A 16,866-nucleotide genomic window follows, 5' to 3' on the forward strand; every position below is an offset into this window, starting at 1 on the left:
CACACGTTTGGAACGCACAAGACCAGAAAGCCTTGCAGCCCAAGCAGTACAATGCACATTTACGTTGCGTATGAAATACTGAAGTACACCCCCCCCCCAAAAAATAAATCAAACTACACATTTAAACAGCGTCATGCCAAGCTGTATAGCAGCTACTGACATCCAGATACTCTCTCAGAGAAGGCTGTGAAGGTCTTGTTCCACTAAGTCAAGCCTGGCTATTCTCTTCTATCAGCCTCACAGTAGACGTCCATCTATAACCCTCTTATTTCAAACCAGCGTCTCAAAAGAAAGGAGTTTTGCAGTTTTGTTTGATTTAGGCCTCGGCAGAGGGCTCTAGGCACTTAGAAGTACTAACAACAACCAAAAAACCCCACGCAAATAAGAAAGTTTTGAATAGCACTGCCCTCTTGAGGGAAATTGAGTTGCATCACCTTAGCAAAGCCATCCTCCCTTCACTGCTATTCAGGTCACACTAGAACTCCCCCCACTGCCTTGCCATATGGTCCAAGATGAGTAGAAGTTCTTGAAAAGCAGCAGTGCTCACACCTAGGAATCAATTACCTCCAGATAAAATATAGGTTTGGTTATGTTTTATTTATAGGTACTTTAGGTACAAACAAATAGGCCACTCAAGGCACAAGAGCCAATTGGAAACACACAAACCTGTTCCTGGAAATCAGAAGTTTTGTTTCTTCATGAATTGTGGCCTTTTATTTTACCCAACAGCTGGTGGTACAAAAATCCAAGAGCAGGAACCAGAATCCAGCATTTTCTTTGTCTTACAAATTCCTCATCACTGGGCTATATAAGCACGATCATCTCTAGCCTAAAAGTCTTGATCTTTATATGCAGTTTCCTGAAGGACAGTAAGCTTATCCCGTCAAAATCATCTGCTAGCTGGAGTAATCCCCTGCAGTATTTATTTCAAGCTTTTGGGAATTTCTTTCCCAAGAGCTGCTGTAACATCTAGGCTGTAGAATGCAACCTCCAACCAGTCTTTGTGAGGAAGTAGATACTACTCCTATATTTTTAGAATACCAAGTCACATGAGTTTACTTTGAATCATTATAGCATCACTAACAAAAAAGAATAAGCCACACCCCAAAATTCTCAGAGAAGGTAGAGGAGGAAAGCTTGGCTTCCAGTATCTTGTCAAGCTAGGACATAGGCTAGAGTGACATGAGAAGCAGGAATATCAAGAAAGCTCAGGAAAAATCTCTACACAAGCCTTGCCATCTGTCTACAAGAACATCATAGCATTAGAAGTCTGGAAATATCTAAAAAAAGTTATCACAGTTTTGCACTTACATTGTCCTGATTTTCGGCTGGGATAGAGTTAGTTTTCACAAGCAGCTGGCAGGGGACCCAGCCAGGACAGCTGAGCAAACTAGCCAAAGGGCTAATCCATACCTTAGGGCATCATGCTCAGTATATAAGGGGGGAGCTGGCCCTGGGAGGAGGGATCACTTCTGGGGTCCGGGCAGCAAGCACACCGCATTGGGTATCCATACATTCTAAGTACTGTTGTTGCTATTTTCCTCTCCCTTTGCTGTCCCAGTAAACCGTCCTTATTCCAACTCATGAGTTTTGGCTTTTTATTCCAATTCTCTTCCCCATCCCACCAGGGCAGAAGGAGCAAGCAAGCAACCATGTGGTGCTCAGCTGCAGCTGGGGCTGAACTACAACAGACATCAAGTTCATTAGCAAGTGCTGCCAACAAGAAACAACATCTTCCCATAGACAGTATCTGTGTCAGGCTAGAATCTATGCTATGGCAAAGGAGTGGAGCACACCCGCACATGGAGAACATGCTGCGTTAACACAGCACAGGAGGAAATACTCATTAGAAAACTCACTTCCAAAGCACAATACCCAAAACATCACTAATTTTTCCATGTGTGGCCTAGTGTATGAAATCCACAAAGAATTTTTCTGTGCCTTAGAGGTATTTAACATATTTAGCTCTTGGGGAAAAAAATCTGCTACCTTAACAGTTAGAGTTCTGCTGGTCTCTACACTAGATACTGTTGCACAACATTGCAGGACTGGGTTGAAGAGTAAGCTTCATGGTTTCAAGTGAGTGGTGTTATACGCTTACCGTCCTATCACATGGACTATATTTGATGGAAATGGGAAATCTCTATGAGAAGCTTTAAAGAATAATTAAACAAATTAAACTAAACAAAACCAGAAAGATTATCTATACAGGCTTGAATCCTCCTCCATTATAAAAAGCTTTTAGTAGTACACATTCCTACAAATGTACAACTGAAGTTTTTAAATTGGAATGTTATCTCAAGTCAGTTGGGAGAGTAGGGAGACATAAGAGAAATAGGGTTAAATATCCTTATATATCAACTATTTAAAAAATGAATATTTTATTTCTTGAAATAATTAAAAACACCGTGGCAAACTGAGTGCCATCACAAGTTACAGTAAAAACCACTCATCTATAGGGGTTTTTTAATAGCACTAAGCACCCAAACACAGACTTCCTAGTAAACACAGATGAAGGTTCAATACCTCAGAGCAGAAACAGTGAATTCAAGCATCTAGAGGTACCGTACCATTAACCAGAATGATACTCTTGAGTGTTTAGTCACCAATAATCACAATGAGAATTGGCATTTACATGGATGCTACTGCTCCATCAGGATTTAATCTTAATTGAATGATGGTAGTGGAATATCACCCATTACTGACTTATCTTGTGTCCACTCAGGCCAGACCAAAGCACCAGGTCTCCCCAGATTAAAGTTTGCAGAACAGTTTCTACAAAAAGCAGGATTCTATCTAAATGTCGAGCAATTTGGTGTTAGCAAGACTTGCATTATTACCACTAAAAAAATCAGGTACTGACTGAAACAATACAAACAGGCTAAACCAAGTGTTTTCTTATCCACATTAGCAAGTTCACAACATCAAGATCTGTCTAGAAAGTTAAATGTGTTCTGACATGGTTTTTGAGAAAGCTGGCTTTTGCCTGGAATAATTATCCATCCCGTACAAAGCACAAGCTTTGTTCAGATATGAGCGTAAACATCATGAAAGTGGAATACAAGTGAAGACAGGTCTAAGAACTACTTCCAGGAGTCTGAACTCTAAACAGCCCCTTCTTCAGTTCAGCAATTTTATCTTCTCTTGAGGCTGCATAACTCTTTGCTGTCTTAATGAGAGAGTCATGACGCTTCTCCAACCCAGCCTTCAGATTTAGGTATATTTCCTAGAAAGAGGAGATAAAAGAAAAAGCCCATCAGCAAAGTTAACATTTCTACTTTATAAGGATATAAGTGAGAGTGGTCTGGGGGTCTCAAGTGATTTCAAAGGTATCTCATCCCTAGCTTAAGAAGCAGCATTCACAGAACACAGGAACGATACAGAACCTAAGAAGAATAAGAGCAGCCAATAAGAGCAGCCACAAGCAAAATCCCAATGTTAGGATTCTGTGTAACTCTAGTGGTCGCAATACTAAGACGGTCAAACAACCAGCACTAGTCCAGCAGTCACACCACCACTGCCCCATTCTGCGCTAGCCTGTGTCATCAAAGTCTCTCTGCCACTGTGACTGCTACCGCTGTTCTCCCAGCATGGACAGTGCTTCAGTAGTGAACAGATAGGATGAGACGCTACAGATGGACTATGATCCCCTACTCCCAACCCATCAGGATTTCTGCCCCTTTCCAAAGCTGAACTGGACAGTCATCTTCCTGAAACCCTAGAAAGAAAGGGTTTGTGACATGGCAAATGGTCCTGTATTTGAGGGAGACAGAGGATTACAGTACTGCCCATCACTACAACACAGATGTAAAGCCTCACAGGTCAGGTCCCAGGGGCCAAACAAGAAAAAAAAAAATCTAATTGCTCAGAGCTGGAAATACCATGATACAAAAAAATGGACATCATGGAACTAGCATAGTATCTGCTACAGACACGGGTGGGAAGACAAGTTTAATTTCACCTCCCAAAATATTGGGCAATCACACCATTCCAGTCTGCAAAGACCACTTCTCCTGTGGGCCATCTGCAGCCTGCACAAGCCCTAGCAACCTAGTGGCACCACAAGCAGGAAGTGCTCTCTCTCCCACTATCCACCCAAACCACCACCTGCACCAATAAGTGTTCCTTTATCTACACAGCCCAAGTTAAAAATCACTTTGATAACACCAAAGAGGTTCCTTTGCGGGGGGGGGGGGGGGGGGGGGGGGGGCAGCGGGGTGGAAATCTCACCTTGGCTTTCATTTCTTCTTTTTCAGCATTCTCATTCAGCTGCTGAATTTTGAACCTTATCTGTTGGATTTCCTTATGAATGGCTGTGACTTTATCATATACAGCACCCCTCTTCTCCTGAACTCTGTTACAATATCTAAAGGTGAGAAGAAAAAGTTAGTACTGAGCCATTTAACTAATTCCAGATTAAACTAACCCCACCACAAGCAAAGCTTGCATTTTATAAGCATGAAACTAGCAGCTTCTACAAGCAATGCTGTATAAAATTTATTTGCTGGAAGTTTGTCCAGTTCTTAAACTAGAACTTAGGCACGAGAAGTGAAATTCAAAGTGGAGCTAGAGAGTTATGTTTCAGCATAATTGAAAGTCACATTCACCTTAGCCTTAGATCCCCTCCTACCAAGTTAGAGCTCTGATCGCATACTTCTACATATGTTACCGGCAACTTCCAGTCCATCATTTCATTGCATCCCAAAGAGCAAACCAGTATTTCCCCAGCTTGGAGGTAAATTCAGATAGCTCCAGCTGTGGGCCACCATGTGATCAGCAACAGGTTAGGGTAGGAACAGGAGATCTACTCTGACTTCAAGTGCAAGAACACACCTACCGGTTTATGGTAAGCATTTGTACAATAATTACAGTTGGAACTATAGCAGCTGCTTTCTCTAAAGAACAGCTGAAATCACTCATACTTAGCAAGAGCCTACTTACATCATCTTCCCTCAAGGGAACAGCCAGGACACATTCTCTTACTCCCTAGCAAAAAACTCTTGTTTTCAAACCAAGGTTACCTCCCTTCCCCTCTTGCTTATCAAAGCATCTAGCTTTATCACTCAAGGGAAATATCTAACATTAAACCCAGATAAATTGGCACCAACTTATAACATAAAGGAGGATCAGATTATATTATTTATTTTCATTTTTTATTTGAAATGAAAAAGTTGCTTGTAATTGATCTCCTTTACCTGCTACAGTACACTAGATGAGGAGCAAATTAAGCCTAGGAATCTTGCTGCCATTCTACACACCATACGAGCCTTATCAGCATGATTAAGTCTCAGTTTACTCAGATATGTGGAAAAAAAGCTCTCTTCCATCACAGTTAATCTACCCAGCCAATAATTTTTCCATACTCCATTTCCTACCACATACAAAAATTGTTACGTAGTAAGCTTTCTCCATAGGAGTTCAGCACTTCTAATCTCACAGTGAAGCCGTGACCTTACAACACTGCAGTTTGCTGCTGCAGAAGCAACTGCCATGCTGTAAACACTGCCTTGCAACTTGCCTTCAGCATACGGTAGGAAGGAAGATGGGCTAAGAGGCTTTGATCAAATGACACTTTTCCTTTTGTTTTAGAAGCATCATGTCAGGATAATACTCCTCTGAGATACAAGCCCCATTTCCCCATGGGTCTTGAACATCTTTGATAATGAGCAAAAGTGGCAAGGGAAATTATGAAAAATTCATGAAAGGCAAATGGGGCTTTGTTGAAGTCTGATAAGTTGGAAAATTATCCCAATGTGACATTCTCTTTAAGAAGATAAAAGAATCAAGAATAAGCATTATAAATTAAATTAGCACTCCAATAAAAGAATTGCTGTCAAGTCACATTGCAATTATTGATTTGAGACCCCAAGTCCCTGCCTGCAGCATTACTGGTCTTCATACAAAGCTATCCCACATCACTCGTTTTCTTCTTACTGCTAAGTTACATGTTTGTACCAGACGCGAAGTTTGGTAGCACATAACGAAGACATAAAGTAGCATCAGGCAGAAGTGTCAACTCATCCATACTCAAATACAGTGTGCTTATATTGCTCAACATCTTCACGCTTCTTTTTTATCCTTATTTCAGCTGTAGACAGCTTCTCATGTTTTGCAGTGACCAGTCTCTTTAAGGACATTTCATCTGTCTTCCCCTTTTTCAGCTCTATCTGAGCACTCTCAAGCTGGTCCTCCAGATTTCTGACCTAGAGTACATAAGTAGTATTGAAATAAATTAAATTGGGGGGGGGAACCAATCGAAACAGCATACCCTGTTAGTTTACAAAGATTAGAACTAGCTTCCTGCTTTTGAAGATTGATTGCTAACTAATTCTCCCAGCTAAATCCCTGTTCCCTAGTCTTTATCCAATTTTAATTACATCCAAATGGACAAAATTCCACCACTTAGAACACATAGTAACTTCTGAAAATCATTCTGCTATAGCTCTTAGCCACGGGTAATTTGAACATATGCTATACAGATACCCCAAAAGACTGCATACCATTTTTCAAGTGCTCCTAACAATTGCATTCTCCCAAAACCGAGTAGCAAATAACAAGGTATTGTATTGCAACACACATTTCATCAAGGAAAGGCTGGCTTAGTAACATTAATAAAGGCACTTAAGACATGACTTTTCTTGAAGCAGTAATTTTTTTTGCTCTTAGTTTCTTCTCTCTAGGCAGAAGAAACTGGACCTCACTTTTCTTCCTCCATCATTTCCTACCAACAACCTCAAGACAGTTCAAACTATTTTAGGTCAGGTTTCTATGGCAACAAAGGCTTTCACTATTAAAAGTAGTCAACAGTACATTAGCTAGTGGCATGCAGCAAAGCAGCCACTCTGTTATACTGATATGTGTAAGAATGAGATTTTGAAGTCATCCAAATTCTTTCTTTCTTTCTGGGGAAGAGAAGAGATGGGAACTTTCAAAGTACAGACATTTACTGATGATCACTTATCTTGCTTAGACATTAAATTCTCCCTAACTAGATATAATTTGGATAATGCAAACCTCTGATAATACGCTGGCCAGTCTCTCCACATTTGTTCCCTGTCTTTCCATCTTCTTTTGATATAACTGCACCTCCAGTTGGCATGACGGCAGAACCTCAACTAGGTCTCTATAACCTTCATATTTCTCAATAATTTCTTGCTTTAGAGAGAAAAGACTTATATTAATAAAACAGCTTTGGAGTTCAACAGTTATTTTGTTTGGTATTAATGCATATCGACTTTTATACCTATTCCCTTGTTGTTTAAACATACACTGGAATTAATAATTAGTAGTTACTGAAATTAAATCTTCAGGTTGTAAAAAAAAAGCATTTACTTGGAAAGGACAGGAAAAGTGACATACAAGTGCTTTACACTGAATTAACTAGCTTGTTACAAGAGCTTTCAGGACAGAGAAAAGCTGTACAGTGAAGAAATTCTATACTGGTAAAAAAGGAGTTATGTAAAGCATCATAAATACAGATGCCTGGAATTAGCAATAAAGTTTACACCTTTGAACAAAAATGCATAGGGAGACAAAAGTTATGCAAGCTTCACTGATGTATGAGCAATCATGAACTACAAACATTTAAAAACTGGACATTACCATAAAAAACCCAAAAAGCTAGGAAGGGAAGTCAGTATTCAGGATATTAGTGGTGACAGCCATCAATTCCAGAAACAGTGAATGATAACAGAGACACTATGAAGCATTTGCTCTAAGTCTAAGGACATTTGTGAGCTGTCATCTCTTGAGAGCAAACAGCCAGATAGGTATAGTATAGCTTCAAAAAAAAAGCCAAAACACCCCCACCCCCAAAAAAAACCACCAACACAAACAAAAAAACAAAAATAAAAAACCACCCCCTACAACCAGCCTTCAGTTCTCTGAAGCTGTGATTTCATTTCAGACTAACCACTGTTCTGTTGACTTTTGACTAGAAGTATAAGTCATTCAAGAAGCAGTTTTAGATGATGACAGTTCATTAAAACATGCGCTCTCCAAATAGAATACCTCCTTGTGCGGACAGAGGAAAACCTCACCTTGGATTTCTTGAGTTTCTTAACAGTCTCTTTCATCAGTTCTTTGTAATTTTTCAGTTCCTCTGGACTCTCCACAATTTTTGATTTCAGCTGCTCTTGTTCTTCTTTCAAAGTAGCCATTGTCACTTTAAGGTCATTCTAGTTAACAAGGCAAACTTTCAATATTAGCAATTAGGTGAACAAAGAAGAATTGAGGCATGGTTTGCCAGGATCTTATGACTAGACAGGTCCTTCTCTGTTGTAAGTCATTCCTCATTAGGAAGTTTGTTTTAAAAAGAAATTCCTCTAAACAGCATTAACATTCCCAAAGTTAACAGTCCATTTTGCTCCCTGAACAAGCTTACAGGGGTGCAATAATAAGTCACAAGATCATTTAACTAGTATTCCACAAAGCCTGACAGCTAATACATATTACTAGCAGCTTTCTCCTTCAGAACCCCTCACGCAGAGCAACCCAGGCAGTCACTGCAGGGTTTCAGAGCCAGCTGTATGAACCTGGTAAAAGAGCAACAAGCCCAAAACATCTCAAAAGCCTTCTGCTTTGTCCCCACCAGGTCAGTGGCTGCCTCATTAGTCATTTTCTGCACCTAAAGTACACCCATAGCTTCTCAGAAGTCCAGATATCTTGCCCTTTAACAGATCAGCTTCCTGAACAAAGAGCTTTACATTGCAGAGATGTGCATTTAAAGTTAACAACAAAACAAGCCACTGCAATAAAGTTTCCGTAGGGAAAAAAAAATGTGAAGCCAAATCAGTTTTTTGAAGACTAATAATCACCACCTGAACATTACCTAGGTCCAAGAATAATGTGATCCCAGAAAGAGAGATGATCTATTAGTTGATCCGAGATGCAAGCTACAGCCTACACAGAGGTGTACTTACCAGCTTTCGGGTACTCTCTGCAATATCCGACTTCTTTTGTGAAATCACTTCTTGCAAAGCTGTCTGAAAAAAAGCAATAAACTTTAAATAAGCATCTCTACAACTGTTACCTCCTTTACCCTTCTGTCATAGATCTGTCTACAAGAGAAATCCCAATTACGGTTTCTTTCAAGTTCCATAACTAGACAAAATTGCTGTCTATAAGATTTAAAAGTCAGGGAAGGAGAACATTGTTGCAGAAGCCACTGGGAGCACTAGGGATGCAGCCAGCAGTAGGTAGCTAGGAACAGGAATAAGAGATAGACTACCTCTGTTCTTACTGACCCTGGCAGCATTATACATACACAGTCGTCTTTGCCAGAGGCACTGCTCTTGAGAAAAAAAACTAAGTTAATACAAGGTTCCCAATAATACACAAGTCAAGCACATGGTTAATAATATTAATAGTAGAGACATGACTTTACACAACAAAAAACCTAACCACAGATTTTTTAGGGTTTCGGGTTTTTTTCCAAAACAGCTGAAAAGATTACCTATGAGACCTCAGAGGCAAGTTGCCATTGCTGGAAAGTTACCCCTGCCATCAACCCTACTCTTTTTGCCAGGCACTCCCTTGGGTGACCCTTCTAAGGCCTCATTTCCTGCCACATCTCACCTCCAGTTCCAATTCTTCAAATTCAGGTGGAAAACAAAGCAAAAAATTCAACAGAGAAATATACACAGCGCACTTTAAAGTGCCCTTTATCCTTTCTAGAAGCAGGGGGAGAGGAACAAAATCAACAGGAATAAGGAACACTCATGATCAGAAGCCATAGCAGCATTTCAGAGAAATATATAACAAGATCATACTTGTTTCCGACGATAGTCTTGCCTTAGCAGTTGTTCCAGTTCTCGAATGTTATCTGTCAGTTGCTTGACCTCTGCTTGGTGTTCAACTGGAACAGTGCTAAGCAAAAAATAAAGATACTGGACAGTTTCAGCATCATTATAGTCAGGTCAGAGTACAGTAAATAAAACAATCACTCCCCCCAAAGAGTTTACAATCAGTAACTTTAGTAATCAGGGCAGGACAGTCTCAAATTAATACCCCTTATTTTCCTTTGCTTGTAAGGCTTTGTAGTTGAAGCACAATCTAAATAGCTATTTTGGCAAGAAGTAGTACAAGCACAGAGGACTAACTTTAAAGATCATGTTAAGCACAAAAGAACAAACAGTTCTATCAATTTGTGGTGATTTTCATTTATGAAATTTGCATAACAGTACCTGACATAGAAACAGCTTGTATTACAGTAGACCTACAGCTAACTAAAGAACCTCCTGTCTAGCACATACCAAGAGCAGCTATCAGAAAAAACCTCTTTGTTTTGAAAGCTCTCTCAGAAACTAGCTGTCTCTTCATCCTATTATCTGCCAGCAAAAACAAAACTTAATGGTGCAAAGACACAGGCAGTAGGACTAAATGGCCTGAAACAGAGAATGGGGCAAACATGTCAAATAACTAAGGAAGATAACTTTACCCATCTATTCAGTTAAAGATGAGCTTCCTACAGCTATTGAAGGGATAAAGACATATCACTAAAAACCAACCATAACAACAAAAATTTCACCATAGTCCCCAACATAAAGAAATACAGTATCCTCTCAAAACAACCATATATTCCTGAAGTCACATTTTTATTTTCTGCCAGCAGTTCTTCTAGCCTAACACCTGCAGAGCTGCTTCTGTAACTCTGAGCACATTCCAACAGTTGTATCTCTGTATTTTCTGACTTATTTCCCAGGGAGGCTAACCAGCAACAGACAATGGCCAAAAGAGAAGTCAGGTCTGCTCAAATTAAAAGTTTCTACAGTAGTTATCAAACAATTCTGCTAAATCACACAGCTTGACTACTCAGTTCCTGTTTAGGCAGCCCATATACAATCATAGAGTCATTTAGGTTGGAAAAGACCCTTAAGATCAAGTGCAACCATTGACCTAGCACCCCCAAGTCAACCATTAAACCAGGTCCCTAAGCACCACATCTACGTGTCTTTCTTACCTCCAGGGATGGTGACTCAACTACTTCCCTAGGCAGCCTGCTCCAATGATTGATAACCCTTTCGGTGAACAAGTTTTTCCTAATATCCAATCTAAATCTCCCCTGGCACGCCTTGAGGCCATTTCCTCTCATCCTATGACTTGTTACTTGGGAGAAGAGACCAACACCCACCTAGCTACAAGTTCCTTTCGGGTAGTTGCAGAGAGCAATCAGGTCTACACTGAGCCTCCTTTTCTCCAGGCTAAACAACCCCAGTGCCCTCAGCTACTCTGAGGACTTGTGCTCCAGACCCTTCACCACTTGGTGCCCATCTTTGGGCATGCTCCAGCAGCTCAATGTCTTTCTTGTAGTGAGGGGCCCAAAACTGAACACAGTACTCGAGGTGTGGCCTCACCAGTACCAAGTACAGGGGGACAATCACTTCCCTAGTCCTGCTGGCCACGCTATTTCTGATACAAGCCAGGATGCCGTTGGCCGCCTTGGCCACCTGGGCACACTGCCGGCTCATATTCAGCCGGCTGTTGACCAACACCCCCAGGCCCTTTTCTACCAGGCAGCTTTCCAGCCACTCTTCCCCAAGCCTGTAGTGTTGCCTGGGGTTGTTGCGACCCAAGTGCAGGACCTGGCACTGAGCCTTGTTGAACCTCATACCATTGGCCTCAGCCCATCGATCCAGCCTGTCCAGATTGTAGGCACTGAACAGGAAAGTCAAGTAGTGCATCTGACAGTGCTTACTCCTCATACTCACTTCAGTTTCTCCAGCTTCACTGCTGCCTCACGATTTGCAGTCTCCAGTTGTTGGTGTTTCTCCACAGCCGATTTCTGAAAATTAAGTATTCAGAAATTTTTTTTTTTTTTAATTTTAGAGGAATATAGTTTCTCTCTGGGCTTCTAATAGAGCCCTGCTCATCATTATTTCACATGAAATGCACCATCTCTGAACTATTGAGATATTCAGAAGAGAAGCCACCTGCAATTCTAGCTTCAGTCCACTGACCATTACATTTATCTATTCTCAAAACAACATGAGCTGGCAAACCTTCACTTACCAGGCTAAACTATCAAATAAGTTATGGAAAAAAACCCTCAGATAATAGCCTAAGTAATAACTTCATCATGCTGAAACCTTTATAATATTGACAAGCTCATCCACTCTTCTGAACTGACATGTTTCCTTAAGGGCTTTGCAAAGGTTTTTCATAAACCATTTAAAGTAGGTGTGCATGCTTACAACATGTAATATAGTTGTACGAGTGTTATGAAATATTAAACTGGTACCTTTCTGTATTACTTGGCTGCATTTAAGATTCTAATGTGTTACTTAAACATCCAGTTAAAAACCCACAACCTTCATGCTCCCAGTTCTAGGTTAACATTAATTATACTTAAGTAGGTATCTGGAGTAACACAGCACCCAATCTTACATAGTTCAGTTGCAACTCCAAGTAGACCTCACGTCGCAATTCTCTGAAATTCACAAAGTTGAGAATGCCACTCAAGAAGCGAGCTGTCCTTTTTGTTTCTGAAATTAGAATTGCAAGCCATCACTGTTCTGGTTTCTGCATGCATTGCGATTACATAGGAAGAGTTGGGCAAAAGGTAAGTGAGAGAAGAGACAGAAATCACAAACCAGAATCCAAATTAGTTCTTCTCCTGCTCACCTTGCAAAGATTTCAGAAACTAGACGAAAACTAGCACCAAGCTACGAACTTACAGTGTTTTAGCAATTCTATGCAACTTAACAAATGAAGAGAGCACCTAGGAGAAAGACTATTAAAATACAGCCTCACATTAAAACAGAAGCCAGGCAGAAAGAGCATCAATCTTCAACTACAACTCTGAAGACAGAGCTTCACTGTAACTATTGGGCTAAAGACAGCAGGTTGAACTGCAGGGACTTTTTAGCTCTATTCAAGCGAACTTTATGAAAGATTATTACAAAGGCTTTGAATGTCTTAGACAAGACAGAGACAGAAGTTGAAGCCTTTTCTAAGTTGTTTGTGTTGTACCAGAATCACCACAGTCAGGTGTTGAAAAGGGTGAAGCAAAAATTCAATCGCTTCCCACATAGGTGTAAGAAATCCTACAGTATTCCAGAGTCATCAGGTTAGCTTTCATTACCATCTATTCTTACGCTGTTTCAAGTACATCACAGTCCACTCCCCAGACCAGCAGTTCAACAGACTCATAGCATTCAAAACTTCCCTCAGTTATCTAACTAGATTAGCCTACCTCAGGAATAAGGAGGAGAACTGCTCAGTAGAACCAGCTTGTCTAAAGGTCAGAAGAGCCGCTGGAATCCAGGGACAGTTTTCCATACTAGATGCCCATCTGGCTATGCCAAATGAGAAAGAGCACCTGGATATCACAGGACACCCACCACCCCAGGAAACACAAGGATTACAATGCACTTGCTTACTTGGGTTTAAAACATCAGCAATTTGAAAGTCATTAATCCGGCACACTGGAAGTAAACGCTCCCTGCAAGGAAAACAAAATGCAACCTTATCCGCAGTGATCATTACTCAGTTTTTGTGCTATATCCATTTACTAAAAACCAGATCTTGTCCTGTCATCCCAGAGCATATGTACAGCAAGCACATAACAATGTTAAGTCGCAGGAGAATAACACAGTAGGACCCTACACACAAATCAGCATTAAAAATTTGTACTCTTTGAGCATCTCAGATTTCTATAGACAAAATACCTGCCTGTAGAACAACTTTTCAGCTTAATTAGGAAACTCCTACGCTTAACTGTTAGACAGTTCTCCCCCTACAACTGAAACAAAGGTTAAAGTCCAACACTTTGCCCTGTTCATCTGCAAATTTCACTTTGCTCGGAGCCAACAAGCAGTGGAACCACCATCAGGAAAAAGCTCCACTACTTCTAGTAAACTGGACCTTTACAAGGAATAGCAACTGAACAGGTGCAGCATCTTCTACTTACATGTGAATATACAAGTTACAAACAGGTAGAAAGCCTTCAAATATTTGTGGATACAATATGTCAACGTTGACTGGCATCTAAAGAGTAAAGAGAGTCAATGCATAAGTAGAGAATACTTAAACAAAAAGACACAGGTTTGTTTCCACAACATAAGATAATTCAAATAAGTTAAACACACTGAGGATGGTGTCCCCATCCACAGGGAACACAGCTAATGCCATTGTCTGTGAAGAACCGAGTTATCTTGTACACATATGATCTTCCCTTTCAGTTTATCCAGAGCTGACACAAGTCAATACTATTTATTCTTACTTTCACAAATCAGTTCTTGTCCAACAGAGACAGAAGATAAATTAAGCGTTAATCACCAAGGTATCAGTTAACCTCCAGCTGCATTTCTCCTTGGTTTCCTCTCAGTTAAGGGAGAAGTAGAGATGATTAGACATTAAAAGCAACATTTACTTTCCTTCTAGACCAGTCTAACACTTAAGCAGAGACCGTCCTCCAGCCGTGGCCAAAGGCAGATGCCCAAGACAACAGTATGCATTTTCAATGCCAGAGATGGTGTCCCTTTGTAAGTTTGTCCAGTCCCTCCTGGACCTCACAGACATCTCTGGCACCCGCACCATCTCAAAGAAAAGAATTCACAGCTTAACCACAGAAGGAGAGAGGTCTCCACTGAGCCTTTCCTTATAGCCTACAGCAGTAAGCGAGCTCTTCTTCACACCTACTAGTTCCTGTAGTGGAGAAGAGAGTCTTCTCTCCATAGAGAGATAGGGAAAAATAAAAAAAAAAAACCCAGAGGCACTCAGACATAATCACATAATCAGCAAGGCCTCAGCAACAGCCCACAGATGATGCTCCCAGGTTCATTTACCTCTGGAAATGACCCACACTGATGACTGCACTGCAGTACTACACTCTCATTCCCGCCTAAGTGAACAGACTAGTTGCCTCCTCGAACAAAAACACAAATGCCCATGGGTATGCAGCATCTCACACACAAGTTTTCTGTAGTAGAGGCAAAATTTCTAAGCTCCTATTCATGCAATTACAACATACAAAACAGCTACTTGCCATTTGCTAGTGAGAAGAGAAAGATACTTCAACATTTCATTTGTTAGGTGCAATATTTTTTCCTTTCACATTTCGTTACACCTGCCACTACAGACGTACCATGTAGAAATGCTCCAGGCGGATTCCATACACCTTCTGCAGGACTCTCATGTAAATCATGTGTAAAACGTCAGACTGCAAGAAAAAAGGACGCGAATCAGTATTCCATATGATTGCCTATTCAGGTCTCCCAGGCTAGGCCGTAAAAGCAGTTCAACCTTTAACACATGAAGACCAATTTCATTGAGCCACCAAGCCTAACAAGTTTTACTTTCCAATACTTTGCAGTGCAAGGATTACTATCTCATAAGAACCAGCAATCAGCTCAGACAACTACAGCCCTAACTTCCACAGCTACGGATTGTTTTTCATTACATTGCTTCTCACTGAGCAGTTTTCAAACCAAGTGACAAAAAAAAAAAAAATCGAAAGAAGGCCACAGGAACTACAACCCCACAGCAAAAAGCACCCTTCATCACATTATTAAACGGAGGGGAAAAAGACACCTACAAGCCAAACAGTTACTCGTTTACCACACTAATCCACAATCAGCTCAAACCAATCTTCCTTCTTAAAAACGATCATGTCATGGTTCCCTAAAGAAGCAGGGCCAACCTCCTCCTTCAGCAGGCACAAGCACTTACACAGCAGCACAAGGAATCACACTGAGGCATCAACTCAATTTTAAAGCCACTTCTCTTTTCTGGAGGTCACTGCAAGTCTGTACAAACATTGATGGTCAAACCAATACAAGGAAAAAAAAAATATAAGAAAAGAAGGGGTGGAGCAGGGAGAACTTGATTTTTCCAGGGTTGGTTTAAAAGCATTAGTCCATCAACCGAGCTGTCAAAGCCCTGACACTATGCCAAACGCAGCGGCTATTTAACCTGCTTCCCACGGAACGGAGAAAGACAGACACGTAACTTCATGCGTGCCCGTTAACGAACCCACTCGCTTCCCGGTGAGGCCTGAGCACGCTTCTCTCAAGCCGCAGAGAGGAGAAGCTCCAGGTTTAGCCCTGCGACTCCTACGAGGCTCATCTGCCCCATCGGAAAAAACACTCACCTCACTGCCAAGGCGCCGCCGTACGCCAGAGGCCACGCAAACCGGGGGAGCGATCACCCCAGAAACCGACCGCTCTAAGGGCACGCTAAGGCCTTCCTCCCCGAAGCGCAGAGAGCTCCCGAGCGCGGCTCCCCCCGCCACTCCCGCCCCGGCCGCGGCCTACCCCCCGAACCCCCTCACAGCACCTTGGGGTTGCCGAACACATCGCTCTTAACCAGGTTCCGGGCCTCGGCGCCCACCAGGACGTGGCTGCGGAGGTAACTGATGATGTCGTCGGGGCTGTAGCGGGGGAAGGTCATCGTCTCCATCCTGACGCCACACAACGGCCGCGCCGCCAACCGCTCACCCGCCGGCCGCAGCTTGAATCTGGCGGGCACCTCCTCCGCCCCCGCCCCGCGTCACGCGCAAGCCCGCCGACGGCCTATCCGCGACCGCGTCGGGGGGAGAAGGGCGGGGCTTACCGAAGCCCCGCCTCGCCCCCCTCCGGCGCGGCGGCCGCTGGCCGTTAGGGGCGGGGCCGCCCGAAGCTCTCGGGGGGGCGGGGTCAAGGGCGGTGGGAGCGGGGAGCGGCGCCGCTGGGTCCCCTCGCCGCCCGCTGCAGGCAGGGGCAGGGCAGGGCCCTCTGCGGGGCGGTGGGCAGGCGGGGGAAACGCCGTGGGGAGGCAGCTGAGGCGGCTTTGCAGAGCCTGTCCGGGGTAAAAATGCCCCAAATGCCTCTGCAGAACCTCCTTAGCCGCCGGCTCCTGAAAGGAGACAAAGCCAATCCAGTGCCTGGC

General features: G+C 42.4%; 2 protein-coding genes across 2 annotated transcripts in view; one reads left to right on the plus strand and one right to left on the minus strand.

Annotated features, from left to right (window-relative positions):
* Positions 1–16,866, plus strand: part of KLHL20 (kelch like family member 20) — a 494,534-nt gene that overhangs the window by 366,536 nt on the left and 111,132 nt on the right. The gene's annotated exons all lie outside the window — the stretch shown is intronic.
* NUF2 (NUF2 component of NDC80 kinetochore complex) lies at positions 579–16,489 on the minus strand. Its single transcript, XM_075760317.1, has 13 exons — positions 16,276–16,489; positions 15,086–15,160; positions 13,910–13,986; positions 13,380–13,441; positions 12,385–12,482; positions 11,709–11,782; positions 9,771–9,867; positions 8,922–8,984; positions 8,040–8,177; positions 7,015–7,155; positions 6,028–6,203; positions 4,231–4,366; positions 579–3,226 (listed from the first exon to the last, which is right to left on the minus strand). The coding sequence occupies exons 1-13, from the start codon at positions 16,396–16,398 to the stop codon at positions 3,077–3,079; spliced, it is 1,410 nt and encodes a 469-aa protein (XP_075616432.1). The 5' UTR covers positions 16,399–16,489; the 3' UTR covers positions 579–3,076.

Source organism: Balearica regulorum, chromosome 8, assembly GCF_011004875.1.
Source record: "Balearica regulorum gibbericeps isolate bBalReg1 chromosome 8, bBalReg1.pri, whole genome shotgun sequence".
NCBI lineage: Eukaryota > Metazoa > Chordata > Aves > Gruiformes > Gruidae > Balearica > Balearica regulorum.

Bases quoted from the DNA above. Each gene is read 5' to 3' on its own strand.
- NUF2 (XM_075760317.1), bottom strand. From the start codon at position 16,398: ATGGAGACGATGACCTTCCCCCGCTACAGCCCCGACGACATCATCAGT. The intron at 13,987-15,085 runs GTACGTCTGTAG...TTTACTCTTTAG, and splicing joins GCCTGGAGCATTTCTACATG to ATGCCAGTCAACGTTGACAT. The intron at 12,483-13,379 runs GTAAGCAAGTGC...TTCTAATTTCAG, and splicing joins TGCTGATGTTTTAAACCCAA to AAACAAAAAGGACAGCTCGC.